Source organism: Entelurus aequoreus, linkage group LG04, assembly GCF_033978785.1.
Source record: "Entelurus aequoreus isolate RoL-2023_Sb linkage group LG04, RoL_Eaeq_v1.1, whole genome shotgun sequence".
NCBI lineage: Eukaryota > Metazoa > Chordata > Actinopteri > Syngnathiformes > Syngnathidae > Entelurus > Entelurus aequoreus.
Genome location: NC_084734.1, coordinates 28,692,025 through 28,716,449, shown reverse-complemented (window position 1 = coordinate 28,716,449; position 24,425 = coordinate 28,692,025). Strand labels below are relative to the sequence as shown.

Genomic DNA, 24,425 nt, shown 5'->3' with positions numbered 1-24,425 from the left:
GAGCGCGCTCAATTTTTTAAGCACCTCGTCAGCTGAGACCATTTCTAATTTGAAATCGTTGTTGGAGACTCCTAGCTTTCCGTAAAAGGCTTTAATGTGTTCTAAACCAAACGAACCAGAGTGGTGGGACAGCTTGTTAACTAGAGTTGTGGCTATGCTGGTGAAAAAGGTGTTAAGTCTGCTTACTACCTCCATGTCTTACCCGCACATTTTCTTTAAATTACTGTTACAATTACAATTAATTGCACCAAAAATTATAAATATTCCAATTAAACGGTTTAGGTGGAAAAAAATGTATAATACATATTTTTTGTAGTTTAGTTTTGAGAACCGGTCTTACCGGAAGTGGTCACACAAATTATCGGACGTCACGTCGTCATCTTGTGAACTGCGCCGCTTCACAGCCCATCTTAACCGACGGATGTATCAAAATACTCGACGGATAAAAGTGCACGGTATTTGACATATCTTAATAGAATAAGGGTCGGGTGTTTAATTGTGATTATAAGGTTAAATGGTCCATATGACCATGCGCCACCACAGTAAGCGAGCTAGCTAGCTCGGTCTGTGTTAGCATTAGCATTGTTAGCATTTAACATTGTTTAGCATCCAGGCCCCGGTTCAATGTGAGCACAAAGGCTGTGCTCCATCTTCTCTTCAGAGCAATGTTTCCTTCCTGGGGGAATTACGGTGCACCGCCATCGCAGAACTATGGAGGGCCTGGACCTCGGAAAATGCCTGGTGGAGGACACGTTGGTCCCCAGGCGGGATACGGCGGCCTACAGGCCCCGCAGGGTGGCTCTCTCTTCTCCAGTCTGCAGGAGCAGCACCTTCAGCAGATGCAGCAGCTGCAGATGCTCCACCAGAAGCAGCTCCAGACGGTGCTGCACCACGGCAATGCGGCTCCACCTTACGGCGGAGGACACCCGGACGGGTTTCCGGCACCACCGTCGTGGCAATCTACAGAACCGGGCCACTTGGACGGCGAAGGGGGGACCCAGCTTCATTTAAAAGGCGGGGGCGCGTTACCGACACCACCCGACCTGTCGAAGCCGCCGCAGACTGAGTCTCAGCCGGCTCCCCCTCTATCCGAGCCCCCGTCATCGAAACTTCTCGATTCCAATGCTGCTCTTAAGGCTAACGATGGGAAAACACAGGAAGACGACAAATCGTCTTTGCAGGTATGTCCTCTCCTCTGGGGGAAAAAAAAGTCTTACCCGCACATTTTCTTTAAATTACTGTAAAGGTAACACAAAAAATGCCAAAGAAAAAAACTGCACATGTTGAAAACACAACAAGTCCCAAAACAATCGTCAATCTATCAATAAATGTTTACCTATATAGCCCCAAATCACGAGTGTCTCAAAGGGCTGCACAAACCACAACGTAATATTGTGAGAGTCCAGTCCATAGTGGATCTAACATAAAAGTGTGAGAGTCCAGTCCATAGTGGATCTAACATTAATATTGTGAGAGTCCAGTCCATAGTGGATCTAACATAATATTGTGAGAGTCTAGTCCATAGTGGATCTAACATAATAGTGTGAGAGTCCAGTCCATAGTGGGGCCAGCAGGAGATCATCTTGAGTGGAGACAGGTCAGCAGCGCAGAGGCGTCCCCAAGTGATGCACAGATGAGTGGTCCACCCTGGGTCCCGACTTTGGACAGCTAGCGCTTCATCTGTGATCACCGAATTTGTGAAAAAGAAACGGCAGATCGACTGATCTAAAAGGGGGTCTATTTAAAGGCTATAAATGCTAGAGTATATAAATGAGTTTTAAGATGGGACTTAAATGCTTTTACTGTGTTCCATCCATCCATCTTCTACCGCTTGTCCCTTTCGGGGTCGCGTGCGGTGCTGGAGCCTATCCCAGCTGCATTCGGGCAGAAGGCGGTGTACACCCTGGACAAGTCGCCACCTCATCACAGGGCCAACACAGATAGACAGACAAAAATCACATTCACACACTAGGGACGATTTTAGTGTTGCCAATCAACCTATCCCCAGGTGCATGTCTTTGGAGGTGGGAGGATGCCAGAATACCCAGAGGGAACCCACGCAATCACGGGGAGAACATGCAAACTCCACACAGAAAGATCCTGAGCCCGGGATTGAATTCGGAACCTTCATATTGTGAGGCACATGCACAAACCCCGGTTCCACCGTGCTGCCCTATTTTTTTTAGATTTAGAGTCTAAAACCAAACAAACAAACGACTGTGTTAAAAAATGCAACTTCAACCCTCATTTTAATTTGCCTGGCAGAGGTTTTCAAGTATTGCGGCCTAAAAGGATGTTAATGAAATTTTGTATTCATTTAAAATACTTCTTTGTGGTCTACATAACATGTAATGGTGGTTCTTTGGTCAAAATGTTTCATAAATTATGTTTTACAGACCGTTTCTCGCCATCTCTTCAGGATGCGCTGTTTTGGTGGGGGTCTTTTTTATGTCATCCATGCTATAGTTTTTAGTAAGTAAGTAAATTTTATTTACAAAGCGCTTTTAACAGATAAAATCACAAAGCGCTGTACAAAACATAGGTGAAGTAAAACAACAATTCAATTTAAAACAACAGGGGCAACATCATAAAAAGGATGCAAAGTGGATTAAAAATTATAGTTAAAAGGTGCTTTAACTAAAAGCTTTACTAAAAAGAGAAGTTTTCAAATGTTTCTTAAAAGTTTCAACACAGTCAAGTGCAAATTGTTCCAGAGTCTGGGAGCTATAGCCTGGAATGCCAGGTCTCCACGGGTTTTAAAACAAGTTTTTGGGATCTTTAGAAGACCCTGGCCTGAAGACCGGAGGCTGCGCCGTGAAGAGTAGGGCCATAGCAAGTCAGTGATGTACTGAGAGGCCCCACCATGCAATGCACGGAATGTCAGGACTAAAATCTTAAACTCAATGCGGAATTTAACTGGAAGCCAATGAAGACTGGATAAAATGGGGATAATATGGGCTGTTCTGGGTGCACCGGTCAAAAGTCTGGCAGCCGCATTTTGTACAGTCTGTAGTCTCTTTAGCGTTGACTTGTTGAAAAGAGTGAAGAGAGATTTGCAATAGTCAATGTGAGACGAAATGAAGGTGTGAATGATCATTTCAAGATCCAATTTTGACAACAAATTTCTCACTTTAGAAATATTTCTGAGGTAATAAAAACAGTTTTTGGTCAGTTGAAGGCAGTGACCCTCCAAAGTCATGTACTGATCAAACACAACTCCAAGGTTTCTGAGGCTGTTTTTAACAGATGCACCCAGAGCACCAAGGGAGTTCTTGATCAGGGGATCTTTTTATCGGGAGCAATTTTCAGAGTTTCCGTTTTGTTACAAGTTATCTGGAGGAAATCTGAGGACAACCAGTTTTTAATACAGGATACGCACTCCCAAGAACTCAGATAACTCATTTAGAGTCTACTGACAAATATCAATTCAAATTACAGGTTGGAATCTTTGGACACCTCATGAACCGATTACGATCACGATTCAGGTGCTACTTTCAATTAAAAATTGATTATTTGATGCATGTATAATTTATATACAGTACAGGCCAAAAGTTTGGACACACCTCATTTCAATGCATTTTCTTTATTTTCAAGACTATTTACCTTGTGGATTTGTCACTGAAGGCATCAAAACTATGACACTTATGAAGTGAAAACCATTTCAGGTGACTACCTCTTGAAGCTCACCGAGAGAATGCCAAGAGTGTGCAAAGCCGTAATCAGAGCAAAGGGTGGCTATTTTGAAGGAACTAAAATATAAAACATGTCTTCAGTTTTGTCACCTTTTTTTGTTGAGTACATAACTCCACATGTGTTCATTCATAGTTTTGATGCCGGAATAATGCAGTTTTACATAATTTTTGTGTCACTAAAGAAGCGTTTATCACTTCCAACTTAAAAAAAGTTATTTTTTAATAAGAAACAGTTCAATTATTTCCCACATTTATTAAATTCAAGAAAATGTGCGCAAAACTGGAACATAAGGAAGTACCCTACAATAAAGGAGCTGGTCAGATCTCTTAAGTGAGGTGGTCACAAATTGGGCAGATTCCAAACGGCTCGTTTGGAGACGGTATGAAGGAAAGCAAGATTGGTTTGATTTCACGTTTTTGGGACTTATGCATATCCGAAATACATAAATACAGGTACCAATAGGTAAGAAAAGTTATTTTTACATAAAAGGTCCCCTGTAAGAAAATTTGCTGAGGTAACTTTACTTTAACCAAAGGTAAATGTATTTGAAGCTACAGTGAGAACAACATTAGGCCTGGATAGACTAAGCAGGGGACCTCCAGTTGTATATTTTCTCTGGAGGGCAAGGGGCACTGTGCCACTTTGAAACCCCCCTTAGATTATCAAATTCTGACACTGACATATCCTGGATTTTTAACGTGTGTGACAAGCAAAATGGAAAAATATCGAAGTAGTGTCAGCATTTATGAAATTAATTATTAGTACTCTAATTACTAATAGAGACGAGAATTATAAAGTAGTCAATATGCAACTTTATTTAGTACATGATATTTTTCCGGTTAGGGTTGGAAATTATATGTTGTAATTATTAATCTGCCACTGTTTGTCACTAATGTATGTGTCATTTCATATGTCAGTATTTTGCCAGTTGATTCAGCTCAGCATGCACCTCAATAACAAAATTAAATCCATATGATTATTTTACCCAGAATCAGCAGCAACTTTGGTACCAGCAACATCTTCAGAACCTGCACAAGTTAAGGCAAGAGAAACAGAACCAAAAAGATGCCAACTTTGCTATGTCGCAGACAGCGCCACCCAATTGCCAAGGCAAACAGCCTCCACCTCCACCAGAAACACCAATGGGTGCACCGCCTCCGCCCCCTCCTAAGGAGGAGCCCCCAGCACCACCTCCACCTCCAGAGGTGAGCTTTTTTGGTTTTGTGTGTTGGAAATGGTTTTCTATGTAAAGTCAAGGAATGGGACTTCTTATATTGGCCCACTGAGTCTGATGGCAAAATTGAGGTCCAATCTTGCTTTTGTTTCTGTGTTTAAGCCGGAGTCAAAGAAAGACTCAGAAGAGAATGTCCGTCTCCAGCAGTTACAGGCTGCAGCGGCTCAATGGCAGCAGGTTCAGCAGCAGAGAGTAAGCTTACATTACCAGGCTCTTATGCAACAGCATGAGAGTCTTCAGAAGATACTGGAAAAGTATCAGCAGCTAATTCAGCAACCTCCAAACCTACAGGTGGATAAAAACACCCATCTCGACCCTTCCAATGTTTGTTTTAATCTCGCACTGTCAGACCAAAGATTGGAATTGTTTTGTTTTTTTGCAGACCATGTCAAATGAAATGCAGCTGAGGCATTATGAAATACAAAAGCAGCAGTTCACTCCTCTTTACCAAGACTGGGAAAATTCCTTCAGGTTGTGGTTCGAGCAGTTCCAAACGTATCCCCACAAAGACCAGCTGCATGACTACGAGCACCAGTGGAAGCAGTGGCAGGATCAGATGAATGCCACCAATGGCCACCTTTTAGAGAGGATCGCAACTCTCACTGCAATGGTGCCGTACGCTGCAAGCCAATATAATAATGTCGTTATGGGGCAATATGGAGCATACCCTGGACAGGACATGCAAATGCCGCCGCCACCAGTAAATGCAGGTATGCAGTCGACCGCGGTTGCTGCCGGTCCCACACCCCAAGGGCAGCCGCCCACACCAGCTATCGCACCACAACATGCAGGCGGGCCCCCTCCTGGAGTCGGACCCACAGGTCATCCAAATATTCCACCGCCAAACTTCAACAACATGGGGGGTCCATGGTCAGTTCCAGTTTCTGTTTTTGGTGCAATTGTAAAATATTACAGTAGTTGTCCTGGTTAGTAGATATGTAACGATAAACGGTAATAACTATAACCGCGGTAAAACTTCTGACTGTTAGTATTACCAAAATAGTTTAAAATTATTGAAAAAAACATGAATGACAACTAGGACTGCGTCAATAAAACTATATCAATATATATTGGATAGACACGTAATCGATATCAATAAAAAATGTTTGATTTGAGCATTGAAAGGAACAGCCAATCACGTAAAAGTGTCAACTATCAAGTTTGGTTGCACTGTCTTGCTGTTGATTCTCTGCATGGAGTGAGAAGAGAAATTAAAAATGAATGCTGCAAAGAGCGAAATAATTGTTGATAAAACAAGAAGAGTCACCTTGACAATATGACCATAGTCCTTCGCCACGCTCATCTTTTCTTTTCAACCCACGTCGGATGTACAGAAACAACAGGTAGGAACTACAGTGCAGGTATGTTTAAATAAAATAACAAACGTGCTGCTTTAAGATAATATTTCGGTCCAATAATATTTAAATAATTATTACGGCATAAGATACATTCATTACTATACTTACATTAGAATAACAGACCAAAGTAAATGTTACACAGATCGCGTAACTTCCTGGCAATAAACCTGCAAAAAAATGTATTCTCAGGTTTTTCTGTTTACATTTTAACTTCTTGCACTATTTTGTTACACTTAGTTATGCATTTCTTACATATAACTTATTTTTTCATCTTGATTTAAAGAGGTTGTTGTTAAGTGTGTATTGTGTTTACATTTAGTTTTTTCCATTGTTGTGTTGACATTTCCTTACCGTTCTGCCTTCGGACGGCGTGGCGAAGTTGGTAGAGTGGCTGTGCCAGCAATCGGAGTGTTGCTGGTTACTGGGGTTCAATTCCCACCTTCTACCTTCCTAGTCACGTCCCCTTTGCCTCTGATGGCTGCTGGTTAGCGCCTTGCATGGCAGCTCCCGCCATCAGTGTGTGAATGTGTGTGTGAATGGGTAAATGTGGAAATAGTGTCAAAGCGCTTTGAGTACCTTGAAGGTAGAAAAGCGCTATACAAGTATAACCCATTTATCATTTATCATTATAGCTGAGGGGATAATAATTAGGGGAAGGTTACCTTTAGAAATAGAAATGTTAAAATGTACTATATTTTTCTACTGGTCCACATTTTCCATAGGTCATAAAAAATATCAATAATTATCGATATCAATTAAAAGATAAACATTTTCAGCCATATCACCCAGACTTACTGACAACCGCACTTTTATAAACTTGTGGACCGACGAGCGTTAGCTTGATCGCTAGCTTAAATGCTAACATTAATAAAGAAGACATTCGCATCGTTCCCCATTAAGAAACATCATACCCCAATCTAATCCTGTATAAACATTACTGTTTGAACAACTAAGATATTCACATTGACCATAAAGGCTGTGCTGTCTTACCACAAAGTGATACATCTATACTCAACATTGCCGAGTGGACACAAACTCATGTGATGTCACTTAAACAGTAGGTGAACACCTAATTTAAATGTATTAAATAAAAATTGTAAAATGTTAAGAAGATAAACATTTTTAAATGCAATTTTTTAAATAACATGGCTATTTTTAAACCAGAACAATATTTTTAAAAAATTCTGTCATGTAAGTATATTGTATTTTTATCTATATATTTTCAAATAAAAAATGTTTTGAATTATTTTAGTGTGTACAAATACTTTTTGACCACATTCAATCACCTTGATAATTTTTGGTCACAATAACCATGATATGACATTTTTATATCGTTACATCCCAGCTGGTTAGCATAGGACAATAATTGTATTGAAATCATCATTTACTAGTTCACATGCATTTATGTAGTTTTTTGCTAATCTTATTTATATTTTGTTGTCTTTATTTTTCAGTGTAAACACCCCTGCTTTCAATCAGGCACATATGTCATTTGATGGAAAGCCAAGATTTGATCAACCCACACAACGTTTTGACCGCCCCCCTCCATTGACTCAACTTCAACCCACACAGCAATTTGATGGTCCCCCTCGCTTTGATCAACCACATCAGCGTTTTGATGGTCCCCCTCGCTTTAACCAACCAGTGTCACGCTTTGAGGGTCCTCCCCAGTTTGATCATGCCGGTCAGAATTTTGATAATCCCCCAAGATTTGACCATCCACTAAGAAATAACCCACCCCGATTTGGTAGGCAGTCTAGATTTGATCAGCCCCCAAAACAGACTGGCCCAACAGTGCCCCCACAAAGACAACCGGAAACTCTGACTCAAGGAGAGCAAATTCCCAGACCACCTCTCAATGTGGCTTCTTCATTACAACCTATCAAGAAGTCTGAGTCTGATCAACAGAAGAGAAATTCTAAATTTATTACTGCGAAAGATACGACAGATGATATGGTTCAAAGTGATGGATTTTTTATCCCCACTGATCCAATACCACAAACCAAGTTTCCAGACAAAATTGATAATTCTGAAAATACTTCTAATATCGAAAAGCCCAAACCTTTAAACACCAAGTCTACTAACCTTGAATCCAAACAAACCAATGTACCAGATGGACCGTTGAAAAATGACAACAACCCCACAGTGGCACCAGAGAAAAGACAGGAGACTCCACCATCCAAAACAGAACCTGCAAGGCCTCCCCTGGGTAAAGTCCCTGTGCAAGGTGCGGGACGAGGTCAGGCCCCGGTGTCTGTCCAAGGTGCGGGACGAGGTCAGGCCCCGGTGTCTGTCCAAGGTGCGGGACGAGGTCAGCCCCCGGTGTCTGTCCAAAATGCGGGACGGGGTCAGCCCCCGGTGTCTGTCCAAGGTGTGGGACGAGGTCAACCCCCAGTGTCTGTCCAAGGTGCAGGCCGAGGTCAACCCCCGGTTTCTGTCCAGGGTGCAGGACGAGGTCAGCCCCCAGTGTCTGTCCAGGGTGCAGGACGAGGTCAGCCCCCAGTGTCTGTCCAAGGTGCAGGACGAGGTCAGCCCCCGGTGTCTGTCCAAGGTAGAGGACGAGGTCATCCCCCGATGTCTGTCCAAGGTAGAGGACGGGGTAATGAGCAGAGGGGGCATGAAGACTTCAGAGGACATAGCATTGTACCCTCTAAAGGGCAGATTAATGAAGTGTCTCAAGATTTTATGCCACCCGAGGAAGAAGAATCTGTGCAGGAGCAACAAGACTACCAATGGCAGGATCCTTCATTTGAGGAGTTTGGTGGTGAGGTGTCTGAGGCACCTGATGAGGAAATGTGGATGCCTGAGGATCATCACTTCCAAACAGAAGAGGAATATTATGAAGAACCAATGCAAGGACATCCTATGGGAAGAGGGGGGTTCTCGATGATAAGAGGACGTCCCCCTATGGGCCGAGGATGTGGCCCCATGGGTCGAGGGGGTCTTCTTTTAGGCCGAGGAGGACCACCAATGGGCCGAGGAGGACCTCCAATGGGCAGAGGTGGGCTGCCTATGGGTAGAGGAACTCCACCCATGGGACGTGGAGGTCCACCCATGGGACGTGGAGGTCCACCCATGGGACGCGGCGGTCCACCCATGGGGCGGGGAGGTCCACCCATGGGGCGCGGAGGTCCACCCATGGGGCGCGGCGGTCCCCCCATGGGCCGAGGGTTCCCCCCCATGGGCCGAGGCGGCCCCCCCATGGGCCGAGGCGGCCCACCCATGGGACGAGGAGGTCCTCCCTTGGGAGGGGGAGAACAAATGAACAGTCAATGGGAAGAAACCGAGACAGATGAGTACTACGAAGAAGAAGAGGCTTATTGGGAAGAGGGTAGACCTCCAAATAGAGGAATGAGACTCCCATTTCCACCTGGCCGTGGTCGTCCTGGGTTCATGCATCGGGGACGAGGACCACCGTCTCATTTAGCACACGGCCCAATGGATGAGGAGTCATTCGGTCATGACACTGATGATATGGAAATAGATCCATCAGAACATTACACGAATGACCCTCATAACTTCCCAATGCACCCAGGTGGAGGAAGAGGCAGACTGCCTCCACCACCCCATGAAGCAATAGGTCCTGACGGGGAATCATTTTATAATGAAGAAATTGAGGGTGAACAGGATTGGCTGTCACCCCATGGGAGACCTCTAATGTCGCATGAAGTCATGGAAAGGGGTGGAATGATGAGAAGGCCGATGGGACGTGGTATGGCAAGAGGTATGATGCGGTCAGGGTCGTCACATGAACATGAAGAGGGATACAGTGAGGTTTATGTTGAGGACTATGGTCATGGAGAAGATCGCTGGCGGCCACCGCATCCTGATGAAACTCAACATGAGGCCAGGTTCTTTGATTCTAAATGGGACCGAGAGCGACCCTCACCGGAACGGGACTTTCCGCAACACTTGCCTTCCTCGGAGCGCTTCAGGGAAGACCGTTGGCTGGATGACAGAGAGAGAGGTCCTCAATATCCATATGATGATGAATACGACAGAAGTAGAGGCGACATTAGAATCCGCGACTTCTCGAACGAGCCTCCGAAAGACTTATCACAGCTTCCTCCAGAATGGGATCGGCCTTCAAGACTTTACCCACCATCAGAAAGAATGTATCCCTCTTATGGGGATCACAGGGACGAACCTCCTTTGGACAGGCCTCCACACCATGAACCTGTTCAAAACTTGCCAGAAAGCGCTATTGATTTAGCAGCACAAGGAGCAGGCGGAGGAAACGTGCTTGCTCTTTCTCAGCGGCAACATGAAATCATCTTGAAAGCAGCTCAAGAACTTAAACGCATAAGGTAAGGTAATTCTGCTCCATTATCAGTTATACTTTAAAATGTGTTTAAATATATTCAGGGTTTCCCCTAGCTTGCCAATATACTTTTAGCAGTGGAGGCGTGGCTAAAGGAGTGGTCAATATGACATCATCATATAATTTGTATAGTTGCCGATGAAGCATTTATTTTCTTTAAAAAGGCTAATAAAATGTCCATAAATTTAGAAACAAGTCTGTGTTATTGGTAATTAGTATTAACTAGGGCTGTCGAAGTTAATGCAATAACGTGTTAACTAGAAGTGGGGAAAATAACCGATTTTTAGATGCATCGGAATTCGGACATGGATGATTATAGAATCGATTAGTAAACGTCAATCGGTAATGGATTTATTTACTGTAAATAAAGTAATGCAGACAGGTCTAAAATTTGGCTAAATGTAACGAGACACCTCACCGAAAGAGCCGAACAGCTCCTTTACTAGCAGGCACATTATGGTCCAGTTTTGCACACATTTTCATTAATTTAACTGTTTCTTATTCCAAATGAATTGTTTTTTTTAAGTTGCAAGTGATAAATATAAATTTAGTGAAACGAGGTGGCGACTTGTCCAGGGTGTACCCTGCCTACAGCAGGAATGCAGCTGAGATAGGCTCTAGCAACCCCAAAAGGGACAAGCGGTAGAAAATGGATGGAAAATAAATGTAAAACTGCATCAATGTACATAAATTAAAGATGCATCAATAATCAATTTTTAGTTGAATCATAGCTCCTGAATCGTAATCGAATCGTGAGGTACCCAAAAGTTCCCACCTCTAGTGTTAACTACAAGTTATTTTAGTGGCGATCATTTTTTTTTTATGTGCATGGGTCCTGACTTCTTTCTGACCATCGGTCCATTCCGTAGCGTAGGGTAATGTACTGCATTCAGTTACTGTTGAGCCACAAAATTGAAAATAGCGAGTAGAAATGCATTAAAAAAAGGGTACATTATGGAAATTTCAGATTCAAAGCCATGGCAAGTCGTTCTCCCGACAAAACAAGACTTTTTATCTTCAATCGCCATGAGCCAATATCACTTTACCACTTGTAGAAAGGAGGAGCTTCACGCCCTTGTTTACCGTATTTTCCGCACTATAAGGCGCACCGGATTATAAGGCAAACCTTCAATGAATGGCATATTTCAAAACTTTGTTCATATATAAGGCGCACCTATGCATCCATTAGATGGAGCTGCGCTAAAGGGAATGTCAACAAAACAGTCAGGTCAGTCAAACTTTATTAATAGATTACAAACCAGCGTTCTGACAACTCAGCAAGGTATAACAGTAGTGCAACATTTATATCACATAGTTGAGGGGAACTTTTCCCTGATTCAATAAACACATAAAAAACAGTGATACTGTTACGGTAAATCGAACGTTAGTGTAATCACAATAAAGTAACACTCGAAATAGTGCGGAGCAATAACAATATATCAATAACTCAACGTTGCTCAAACGTTAATGTCACACGACACACAAAATAAACATGTAAAGCTCACTTTATGAAGTTATTCCTCATCGACGAATCCCTCGAATTCTTTTTCTTCAGAGTCCGAATTAAACAGTTGGGCGGATACGGCATCCAACATCCATCTCGTCGAAGTCATCATTAATCGAGCCAGTGTCGCTGCTGCTCTATTCCCGTGTTCTACTGCGTGACTGATCGTCTTAAGTTTAAACTCTGCGTCGTAAGTGTGTCTCTTAATAGGAGCCATTTAGGGTCTTTACATAAACAAACAAATGGAAATCAAAACGGCACGCCTCGAGCAGTCATATATCCCAGCATGCACCGCACGCTTCTTCTTCTACGGGGGCGGCTGCTTACCATAGAAGAAGAACTTCTTCTACGGGGGAAAATTAAGTTGGCGGCTGCTTACCGTAGAAGAAGAAGCGATTCTTCTTCTACGGAGGATAAAGAAGTTGGCGGCTACTTACCGTAGTTGCGAAACCTAAACTTTATGAAAATTAAGTTTAGGTTTGTTGTGGTTCAATATTGGTCCAAATATAAGGCGCACCGGATTATAAGGCGCACTGTCAATTTTGACAAAATTGGAGGTTTTAAGTTGCGCCTTGTAGTGCGGAAAATACGGTACATTAAAGTTGAGTGCATCGGTAACATAAAATGTAGATTGTTACTCTAACTGCTTTAGTAAGATGGAATAAAAGCTCAGCAGAAAAAAAGACAGTAGACAGGAAGTCTAGAGCAGTGGTGTGCCGTCCAGGCCAGCAAGGCCTTCTCTGCTGGCCTAACATAACCAGAAATCATGATCATAATTAAAGATAAAAGTAATTTTTAATTTACTTTCCCTAAACACCTAAAAGTATTCATATTCTCCAAATGTCATATTATGCTCCTTACAGCGCTGTTGTTTTTAGTTTATAGAGTTTTTATCCAATCAGAATTCAGCTAGCTTATGTTGCCATGCTGTACCAAATCTGCCAGAAGCCTTCAGATTCAGCAATGCGGGCATCCGTGCGCTGCAAGGGAACGGGGACATAGAGTGATAGACAGTTGCAATAGCCAATCAGATCACGCGTTGTCAGTAAGGCCTTCTAGATGGCCTAAGGCAGATATATAGTGATGTTATGATCCAGGTAACGTAAGAACTCCATTACCCAGCATGCGAAGTAGCCCCGTTTAGGTTGTTAAATGTAGACTTGCTAGCTGGATGTTATTGACGAGCACGCTGAGGAGTAAACTTTAAGAACTCAGCCAACACGCCTCGTCTGCATCTTTTATGATTAGACAAGACAACACATATATTTGCAAGACCATTTTCAAGAAGGATATTTAAAGAGAAACTACATCTTGTGAGACGATGTCGGCCAACCCCGGAAGCTAGCTCAGCTGTTGATGAAATGTGAGTTCAGATATTTTATTTCTTTATTTTTTAACATTTAAAATGTTTTTTTGCAATTTTAATTTTGACAGTACTACTGAAGATATGTTTTAATTGCTGATGCGGGTTTATTGATTTTGAAATGCGCAAGAAAATAACACGTTTTGTACAATGCCCAGTAGTGCATAATTGTGTTTCTGTGTAGTATTTCTCCAGCAGTGGTCATGTGGTGACATAAATGATGGTATTTTGAGAGGTAATTATTAAGGTCGGGCATCACTGAAGCCTAGGTGGGAAACGCACGGCCCGCCACTGGTCTCGAGTCACTTTTATCAGAGGCTTTCGTCAAAACATGTCAAGAATCCTAAGACCAATCACACACTTCCAGCTTCATAATATTAGCGCTACGCGTCACATCGGTTCTAGCAACCAAAACGATGAAAAATCCTCTTACTTGGACTTAAACTTTAATGATCCGCAAGGGAAATTGTTCCACACAGTAGCTCAGTTCCAAAGGATGGAAGGGATAATGCAGGTAGAAAGTAGACTAAAAATGTACCGTAGTAGCAAAATAACATATATGTAATATTTACATATTATGTATGCAGTATATGATATACTGATATATTATATAGGGGTGTAACGGTGCACAAAAATTTCGGTTCAGTACGTACCTCGGTTTAGAGGTCACGGTTCGGTTCATTTTCGGTACAGTAAGAAAACAACAAAATATACATTTTTTGGTTATTTATTTACCAAATTTTTAAACAATGGCATAACATACATATACACACAGGGTCCATTGCCAGGGTTAATGTGGTCAGCATTTATATAATAAAAACTAAAGGCCTACTGAAATGAATTTTTTTCATTTAAACGGGGATGGCAGATCCATTCTATGTGTCATACTTGATCATTTCGCGATATTGCCATATTTTTGCTGAAAGGATTTAGTAGAGAACATCGACGATAAAGTTCGCAACTTTTGGTCGCTGATAAAAAAAAGCCTTGCCTGTACCGGAAGTAGCGTGACGTCACAGGTTGAAAGGCTCCTCACATTTCCCCATTGCAGCGAGAGCGATTCGGACCGAGAAAGCGACGATTACCCCATTAATTTGAGCCAGGATGAAAGATTCGTGGATGAGGAACGTGAGAGTGAAGGACTAGAGTGCAGTGCAGGACACACCTTTTTTCGCTCTGACCGTAACTTAGGTACAAGCTGGCTCATTGGATTCCACACTCTCTCCTTTTTCTACTGTGGATCACGGATTTGTATTTTAAACCACCTCGGATACTATATACTCTTGAAAATGAGAGTCGAGAACGCGAAATGGACATTCACAGTGACTTTTATCTCCACGACAATACATCGGCGAAGCTTAGCTACGGGACCTCACGGAGCTAACGTGATAGCATCGGCCTTAACTGCAGATAGAAACAAAAGAAATAAACCCCTGACTGGAGGGATAGACAGAAAATCAACAATACTATTAAACCATGGACCTGTAACTACACGGTTAATGCTTTCCAGCCTGGCGAAGCTTAACAATGCTGTTGCTAACGACGCCATCAAAGCTAATTTAGCAACGGGACTTCACAGAGCTATGCTAAAAACATTAGCTATCCACCTACGACAGCCAGCCCTCATCTGCTCATCAGCGATCGACGGAGCGACGAAGGACTTCACCCGATCATCAATGCGGTCGGCGGCTAGCGTCGGATAGCCCGTCTGCTATCCAAGTCAAAGTCCTCCTGGTTGTGTTGCTGCAGCCAGCCGCTAATACACCGATCCCACCTACAGCTTTCTTCTTTGCAGTTTTCATTGTTCATTAAACAAATTGCAAAAGATTCACCAACACAGATGTCCAGAATACTGTGGAATTTTGCGATGAAAACCGAGCTTTTTGTATTGGATACAATGTGTCCGAATACTTCCGTTTCAACGATTGACGTCACACGCATATGTCATCATACATAGACGTTTTCAACCGGAAGTTTTGCGGGAAATTTAAAATTGCACTTTATAAGTTAACCCGGCCGTATTGGCATGTGTTGCAATGTTAAGATTTCCTCATTGATATATAAACTATCAGACTGCGTGGTCGGTAGTAGTGGGTTTCAATGGGCCTCTAAATAAGCTAAGGCTCAGAATGGTTTCTTAATAAAACCTTTCTACATATAAAGTGCTTTTTTTAATTGATTGATTGAGACTTTTATTAGTAGATTGCACAGTACAGTACATATTCCGTACAATTGACCACTAAATGGTAACACCCGAATAAGTTTTTCAACTTGTTTAAGTCGGTGTCCACGTTAAACAACATTAAAGTGCCTCAAGTTGTTGCTCGGATTAAAGAAAATGACAAAACTTTTCTTCTACATATAAAAAGTGCAACATTAAACAGTTTCAAGTCAACTCAGCCTCAGATTAACCCCCCCCCTTCCCCCCAGCCTGGCTAACTTGGCAGTAAGAGGATATATGGGCTTATTGTTCTTCCACCATAGAAGTGGGTCAAAATCTACTTTTTAATGCAATATGGACTTAAATCTGCTGCTATAAAAACATTTGTTATTGCTTTAGCCTTGCCTGACTCGCCGAGGAGAGGCTGCTTGAATGTGTGACGCTTCAAATGGGTTAGCATGTTTGACGTGTTGTCAGAAGCAGCTGCTGAACAATGTCGGCAAACCACCGTCCTCCATTGTTGTATCTTGCAGCCAACATGTTCCCAAACGGGAGATCTTAACGAGGCAGGAGGGTCTTCCAGCTCTGGCTTTTACATGTTGTCGTAGCCCGGTCGTTGCTAGCATGCTGTGTGTTGTGCCTCGGTGTGCATGGTTTACACAACGTGCGGTACGCTACTTAATATGTCCGTGTGGAAACTCGTTCGGTACACCTCCGAACCGAACCAAAACCCCCGTACCGAAACGGTTCAATACAAATCCATGTACCGTTACACCCCTAATATTATATCATATTTTTATCTACATATTTTGTTTCCAAACGGTGCCTGTACACGGCAGTAAAACAGCTGATCAAACAAAAAAGAAGTAATCTTCATGGACCCACTAGCTGCAGAAGCTTGCTCTCTAGTCAGCTAAACAGACTCAATATTTTCACTGTGAATTTACTTGGGAATTTGTGAAACTGAAAAAATACAAAAAGAATGCCATTGTAAGTTAATAATACTAAGACAGACACTCGTAAACTTGTTCGCATATTAGCAAATGCTAACGATGCAAGCTTCATTACATTACGATAGCACATACAGATATGAATGCAAGCACTCCTACAGACACCACACATGGGACAGTTTAGTAAGTATAAATAATTGTAGTTATATTGTAAAACTTACAAACATTGCTTGGAGTGATGGATGAAGAATCAATACGAGTAGAAATGCTACGAACGACTAGAAGACGGAATATCACTTGTACTTCCGGTTCAAAGCACTAAACCGGAGGAAATACCCTGCAGCACTTGCAGTGAGCAAACTTGTCTAAAAGCTGGCGTCGTAGCACAATTAAACAACACACCTTTTCAGTGTCTCTGCCTGTGTTTAATAAAACTATCGAACACAACATTATGGTCGTTAGCTAAGAAAAATTCATAAATTAGCCACAGGGCTCAAAGCGTAGCAAAAACATAGGGGCTCATAGCCTGTAATTTACGTTAGTTTTTCTATATCGTTTTGCTCTACGTTTCAATTGTGGCTTATTGTACAATGTAACACAGGCTGTATACCAGTGGTGGCAGCTGGTCTTTCAAGTAGAGGAAGCTCATTTTCAGCTCCTCTTTAAACACAAACACAGTAACCAATAAAATACATAAAGATGCTAGATTTTACAAAGAAATTGCTCACAGCATTGTAAAATTCTCGATATCCACATGGAACAGAAGAAGGAAAGTATAAAAATGCTGTGGCAGTGGTTTATAATTTTAGATCGCTGATTTGCTCATTTTGCTCTCAAAAAAAAGGGATTCAGCCTCAGACAAATCATCCAATTATCATGCTGGCATCCATGCCAACTGAGGCCGAGCCCACTTCTCATTCACTATTTGTCCAATGATTGTATAGCTTGGTAGCAGTGGACTAACCCACTCTATGCTCTGAATGAATGAGAAGAATGTTGTGAGTTGTCGTGGAATTAGCTGAACACATTTTGACGCTTATTTAGTCAATGAAATGTAAACACACAAATTAATATTTGACCACTTTTTTTATATTTTAGGGGAAGCTGAGCTTCCCTTGCAGTCTTACAGCAATCGCCACTGCGGTATGCTCATATGCCCATTAGGTTTTCAAAGTGAACAGCCTATGGCATGTTAAAACAAGGCAGGTAAGGCGGAAGTCGGCAAGTCAGATCCGTAACTATGGGACAAGGATTGGCTCTAAGTACTTGGTGGGTCGGGCTGACGTGCAATGCACGTGCCGTAACGGGAGGAGCCACCGCCTAAGCTGCCAGCCGCCGGAGCCAAGTTGCGGGCAGCGCCACGGTCGTACTGCCGACACCGCTATCAATTGCGTGTAGGGGAAACCCTGATGTACTTTTGAAAAAGCCCCTCAGTAGATTGAGTTCTGTGTTCTTTTGGCTTTATAGGGAACTGCAGGAGGGCATGCCTGTTGATGTTGAATCTCAGCCTGCACCAGCTAACACATTACCTGAGCTCCCCGCTGGGCTCCTTGGTTTGGAGATCCCACCAGAAGTCAGAAATGCTCTAAAGGTAATTGTTACTGTTCGTTATTATCATTTGTCTTTGTAACACTTAACAAATATGACATAGGGCATGACTTCAGCTGCTCAGACAACTTCATCTTGGGATACTAATCCTGCTGGACCTGCAGTAATTCCAAAGACTGTGGAATACGGGCACGGACACGGTATGTCAGTGCAAGCCGTAATCTATCATTTGTAAGTTTTACACTTTTTTTTATGTTTTTAGAGCTCAGTGGCACTGTTGAGCGGATAGCTTACGGCGAGCGAATTGTATTGAGGCCTGACCCAGACAGGGGATATGAAAAAGGTAAGTTTAAAGCTTAAAATGTTGATGTATTATTCATCCAACAATTTTAAATAAGTCTCAAAAGTTTTACTATAGTGTGTTGAAAGTAGGGCTGGGCGATATGGCCTTTTTTAAATATTGATATTTTTAGGCGATACACGATATATATCTCGATATTTTGCCTTAGCCTTGAATGAACACTTGATGCATATAATCACAGCAGTATGATGATTCTATGTGTGTAAATTAAGACATTCTTCTTCATACTGCATTAATATATGCTCATTTTAAACTTTCATGCAGAGAGGGAAATCACAAGTCAATTTAGCAAAATTATTTATTAAACAGTTTTTAAGCAGTGGAACACACATTCATGTCATTTCCAAAACAGAAAGTGCAAGATTGTCAGAGACATTTTAAAACAAGCTATAAGTGCACTTTTGTGCATGATGACACACAAGATATTTCAATAAGTGTCACATAAAAATGAGCTGCATATCAAATAGTATATGTAAATGTTCTGTTTTTGCATTGCGCATTATTATGGTACACTCTTTTAGTGTATTTACGGTAATTCCCAGCATGCATTGCTCTATGCGCGGGCTCCGGTGTTTAGTCTGTTATGTGAACGGCAGTGGCCGGTTTGTTATGGTGTTCCCTCAGTAAAGTATACGTATAAAAAGAAGAAGGTTGTCGTCATTGAGTTATCAATGGTAGCAGAGGATGGCTAACAACGCTAACTACAGAGTCCCTCCTGCGTTTGAAGAAAAGAAGTCATATGAGAGCTGGAAAAATGAGGTTGAAATGTGGATACGTGTTACCGATCTGGATAAGGAGAAACAAGCATTAGCTGTTGCTCTCTCACTGAGGGGGAGAGCTAGAGATACAGCTTTGGAAATACCTGCGGATGATTTGAACAAAGATGACGGGATGAAGACCCTTGTAAAGGCATTGGATAATGTATTCTTAAAAGAAGAAAAGGACAGAGCTTATGATGCATACACGGACTTTGACAAGATTCGGAGAGAAAACGAAGTTTCCATGGTGGATTACATCGTTCAGTTCGAGCAGAGGTACAACAAAATGCGCAAATTTGACATGGTTCTTCCCGACGCTGTTTTGGCATTCAAGTTGTTGGATACAGCCAGTCTCGATGTTAAAGATAAACAGCTTGCGCTTACAGCTTGTTCAACACTTACATTTGCAAGCATGAAGTCAGCTTTAAAAAGGATTTTTGGAGACAATGTGCAGCCGCCCACATGCAGCGGGGGAATTCACATGCGCGAAGATGTTGCTTTTTATGTGGATCAAAGGAAAAGAGACGGAAGGAAATTTCGTTCCCAACCCGACCAAAAGGGGGCGCCATTGACTGGCTCAAACCCACTGGATAGGTTCGGCAGAAGATCTAAGTGCGCTATCTGCCAGAGTACATTTCACTGGGCTAAGGACTGCCCAAATAAGGCTGAACATGTAAAAATGACAGAGGAAAATGCAGAGACAGAAACAATTGAAGAGTGCAATGTTACATTGTTTTCTAAAGAGTCAGTTTCTGATGCTGAAATACTCATGGTAGAAGCCTTAGGTTCAGCTGTAATTGACACTGCATGCACCAGAACAGTCTGTGGTGAAAAATGGCTGGAGAATTACATTCATACACTGAAGGAGAGTGACAAGAAAAAAATGGAAAATACACAGAGTAGAAGAGCTTTTAAGTTTGGTGATGGACAAGTTGTTCATTCCATAAAAAAAGTAAAAGTCCCAGCAAAAATAGGACAAACCAGGTGCCACATAGAGACTGAGGTGGTCTCAGTGAACATTCCTTTACTACTAAGTAAAACGTCACTTAAGAGGGCAAAAGCAGTGCTTGACATTGAGAATGATAAAGCCACAATGTTTCAGAAACCAGTGCCTCTTGAGATTACATCCTCAGGACACTACTGTGTAAACATAGTGGACAGAGATTGCACAGCCACCCGTGAGAATGAACCCCAAACTGATGAAGTTCTGGCCATAACAGATGGCATGAGTAAAGATGAAAAACTCAAAGTATTGGTGAAACTTCACAAGCAGTTTGGACATGCCTCAGTTGATAAACTCAAAAAATTACTAATTAGTGCTGGAAGTAATGATGATGAGAGTGTTACTATTCTGAATGACATCGTAAGTAGCTGTGAAACATGTCTCAAGTACAACAAGCCCAAACCAAAGCCATCAGTTGGTCTACCAATGGCTTCAACATACAATGAAACTGTGGCATTAGATCTACACGAGCTAGAACCAAATGTGTGGTACCTCCACATGATTGATCACTTCACCAGGTTCAGTGCTGGTAGCATTGTTACAACAAAAAAATCCAGTGAAATTGTGAGGCACTTTATTCATTCCTGGGTGAGTGTTCATGGAGCCCCATCTAAGATTTTTTGTGACAATGGAGGTGAATTCAATAACGAGGAAATGAGGGACATGGCTGAGAACTTTAATATTGAAGTGAAAACCACTGCTGCCTACAGTCCATGGAGTAATGGATTGATGGAAAGACATAACCAGACCCTTACAGAGATCCTGTTAAAAGTGAAGAAAAGCAGTGTTTGTGACTGGAAAACAGCCTTAGATTGGGCCTTGATGGCAAAGAATACAATGCACAATGTGCATGGATTTAGTCCATACCAGCTGGTGTTTGGACAAAACCCGAACCTACCTTCTGTGCTGGTTGATAAACCACCTGCCCTGGAGGGCACTACCATGAGTAAATGGGTAGGACAGCACATTTCAGCATTACATGAAGCAAGGACAGCGTTTACTGAGGCAGAGTGCTCTGAGAGAATCAGGAGAGCTCTGCGCACACAGCTTCGCAGCACAGATGAATACTACGAAACTGGAGATAAAGTGTACTACAAAAGAATGGACTGCAATGAATGGAAAGGCCCTGGGGTGGTAATTGGACGAGACGGGGTGGTAATATTTGTTAGACATGGAGGCTCCTATGTCCGGGTGCATCGCTGTAGACTGCGCAAGGCCACAGATCACTACACTGACACGTCTCGTGACAGCCAAGAAAGCCAGACAGAACTTAATGCAGCAAAATGTGGTATTGAACATGTTGAAGATCTACCCAATACTGTATCTAGTGATGGAGACAGTGTGCCTAACACAGAGAATGCGGCAGGGAGCTCTAATAATGACAGAGACAGCAATGAGCAAGATAATGATCCATCTGACAGACAACCTTCTATCATAAGAACAGACCGTAGTATGAATCTAAAAGCAGGACAATTCATTAAGTATGGGGAAAGAGACACTGGAATTTTACACACAGCAAAAGTGCTAGGTCGAGCAGGAAAGGCAACTGGAAAACACAAGAACTGGTACCATCTGGAGTACATTGAGCCAGTTAACCTCACTGGCACAACAAGGTCAGCTGACCTTTCACAGGTTGACACACTGCAGATTCAGTCATTGGACAGGGTGGAACAGCCATCTGATCACGAGGATGTACTTGTTACAAAGGATGTGTCATTTGAATCAGCTAAACTTACTGAAATCAGTAACTGGGAGAAACACGGTGTGTTTGATGAAGTAAAAAACATGGGACAAAAATGTATTTCCACAAGATGGGTGTGTACACTCAAAGACACATCAGACGGCATAGTTCCAAAAGCAAGGCTAGTGGCGAGAGGATTTGAAGAGCTAAACACAAAAGATCTCCCAAAAGACTCGCCAACATGTGCCTCAGAGTCTCTTAGACTACTCATGTCTGTGATATGTCAAAACCGATGGACACCCCACTCTATGGACATTAAGTCAGCATTCCTTCAAGGAAATGAGTTATCCCGAGACATCTATGTTCGTCCACCACCTGAAGCCAAGAGTGAGGGAACTCTATGGAAGCTAAACAAATGTGTTTATGGACTAAATGATGCATCACTGTACTGGTACAATAGGGTTAAAGAAACAATGTTGCAAACTGGAGGAAAGATGTCACAAATTGACCCTGCTATATTTTATTGGTTGGATAAAGATTGTAATGTGTCTGGGGTGCTTGCTTGTCATGTTGATGATTTCATCTGGGGTGGTTCACAGATTTTCACAACAACTATAATCCCTCACCTGCAATCTGCCTTTCAAGTGGGCAGAGAAGAACATGACAGCTTTCGCTATGTAGGCATGGAGTATGTCACTGCAAATGGAGTAACATGTATGCATCAAGACAATTACATACAGAATCTCCAGCCAATTCACATAGACATCTCCAGAGCCATGAGACGGGATGCTCTTTTGACTGAAAGTGAAATTGATGACCTGAGATCAAAAATAGGTCAACTTCTGTGGGTTGCCAGACAAAGTAGACCGGATATTATGTTTGATACATGTGTCCTTGCAGCTAACATAAAACATGCTACTGTGCAGACTTTACATGACACAAACAAGGTGGTGAGAAAATTGAAATCAGAACATGTGACACTGAAGTTTCAGAACCTGGGAAAAGACAGTTCTCTAAAGCTAGTAGTGTTCTGCGACGCCTCGCTGGGAAACCTTACAGATGGAGGCACTCAAGGGGGACATCTCATTCTGCTGATGGGTGAGGAAGGAAGATTCTCCCCTGTGTATTGGCAGTCAAAAAAGATCAGAAGAGTCGTACGGAGCACTCTTGCTGGAGAAACTCTTGCCCTTGCCGATGCTGTTGACAGTGCCATTTCTTTATCTGACCTTCATGCAGAACTTACCACAGGGAATGTATCACAACATGTCTTACCAATAGTGTGTGTCACTGATAACCACTCCCTTGCAGACGCCATCAAGTCTACTAAGTCAGTGACAGAGAAAAGGCTCCGCCTTGAAATAAGTGGCATCAAAGAACTTCTTCAGTGTAAAAGAATTCAACAGATTCTCTGGGCACCTACTGGAGAGCAGCTAGCTGACTGTTTGACAAAACGAGGTGCATCCGCACTTCAGCTCCTAAAGGCACTCAGTGTTGGAGAGTGGAAACTGGAATAGAGACTATTCTTTTGTGGACAGTTTTTTTTGTATAAGTTTTTTTGTTGATCACCATGTTCTTACATTTTCATACTTATGGACATTAATAATAGACTGATTTTTTGTGTTAAAAAAACTAAAAAGAAAAAGTGGGAGATTGTAAATGTTCTGTTTTTGCATTGCGCATTATTATGGTACACTCTTTTAGTGTATTTACGGTAATTCCCAGCATGCATTGCTCTATGCGCGGGCTCCGGTGTTTAGTCTGTTATGTGAACGGCAGTGGCCGGTTTGTTATGGTGTTCCCTCAGTAAAGTATACGTATAAAAAGAAGAAGGTTGTCGTCATTGAGTTATCAGTATATGTCCTACGGTGTTGATGTGGAAATAGTTGCTTCGGCATTTAGTTGGTGTGGCACCGAACGGAGATGTTGACATGATGTAAAGACATATTCCCGCTTGAAGCCAAACCACCGTCAGACGATGGACCCCGTGCTGTTTTTCTTGGGAATTAATTATTCCTCCATTTGTTACCAGATTCGCACCTTCTTTCTCTCATATTACCACTCAAACCACACCGTTAGCTGTTAGCATCACAGCTAACGTTACCATGTCGCTACTTCTCGCTCCGCGGGAGCGTGTGACGTTGCTCACGTGGCAGTATGTGACGTATGTAAGAAGGTGCGCTTGTTTTAAAGTCTCTGTGAGAAGGAGAGACAGGAAAGAGTGAGAAACGCATGCAGTTTAATGCCTCGCAGCTAAAAGCAACTGCGTGAGAATGTATACTCGAATATCACGATATAGTCATTTTTTATATCGCACAGAGACAAACCGCGATATATCGAGTATATCGATATATCGCCCAGCCCTAGTTGGAAGTGTGTTGGACAAAATCTTAATCTAGCCAAAGTCTAGCCTTAATGCTCAAATTTAAAGTGCTTTTAATAAACTATAATGCTATAGAGCTGTGTTTGCCTATCAATTAATCAATCAATGTG

General features: G+C 42.3%; 1 protein-coding gene across 1 annotated transcript in view; it reads left to right on the top strand.

The window, feature by feature from the left end:
• Positions 1–362: 362 nt before the first annotated feature.
• Positions 363–24,425, top strand: part of ylpm1 (YLP motif containing 1) — a 45,846-nt gene continuing 21,783 nt past the window's right edge. Inside the window, exons 1-8 of the mRNA XM_062044535.1 lie at positions 363–1,181; positions 4,683–4,898; positions 5,030–5,218; positions 5,310–5,797; positions 7,740–10,592; positions 18,052–18,175; positions 18,236–18,332; positions 18,395–18,475. Of these exons, the coding sequence (XP_061900519.1) occupies positions 666–1,181; positions 4,683–4,898; positions 5,030–5,218; positions 5,310–5,797; positions 7,740–10,592; positions 18,052–18,175; positions 18,236–18,332; positions 18,395–18,475 (4,564 nt within the window). The 5' untranslated portion in view covers positions 363–665. The remainder of the gene's footprint in view (positions 1,182–4,682; positions 4,899–5,029; positions 5,219–5,309; positions 5,798–7,739; positions 10,593–18,051; positions 18,176–18,235; positions 18,333–18,394; positions 18,476–24,425) is intronic.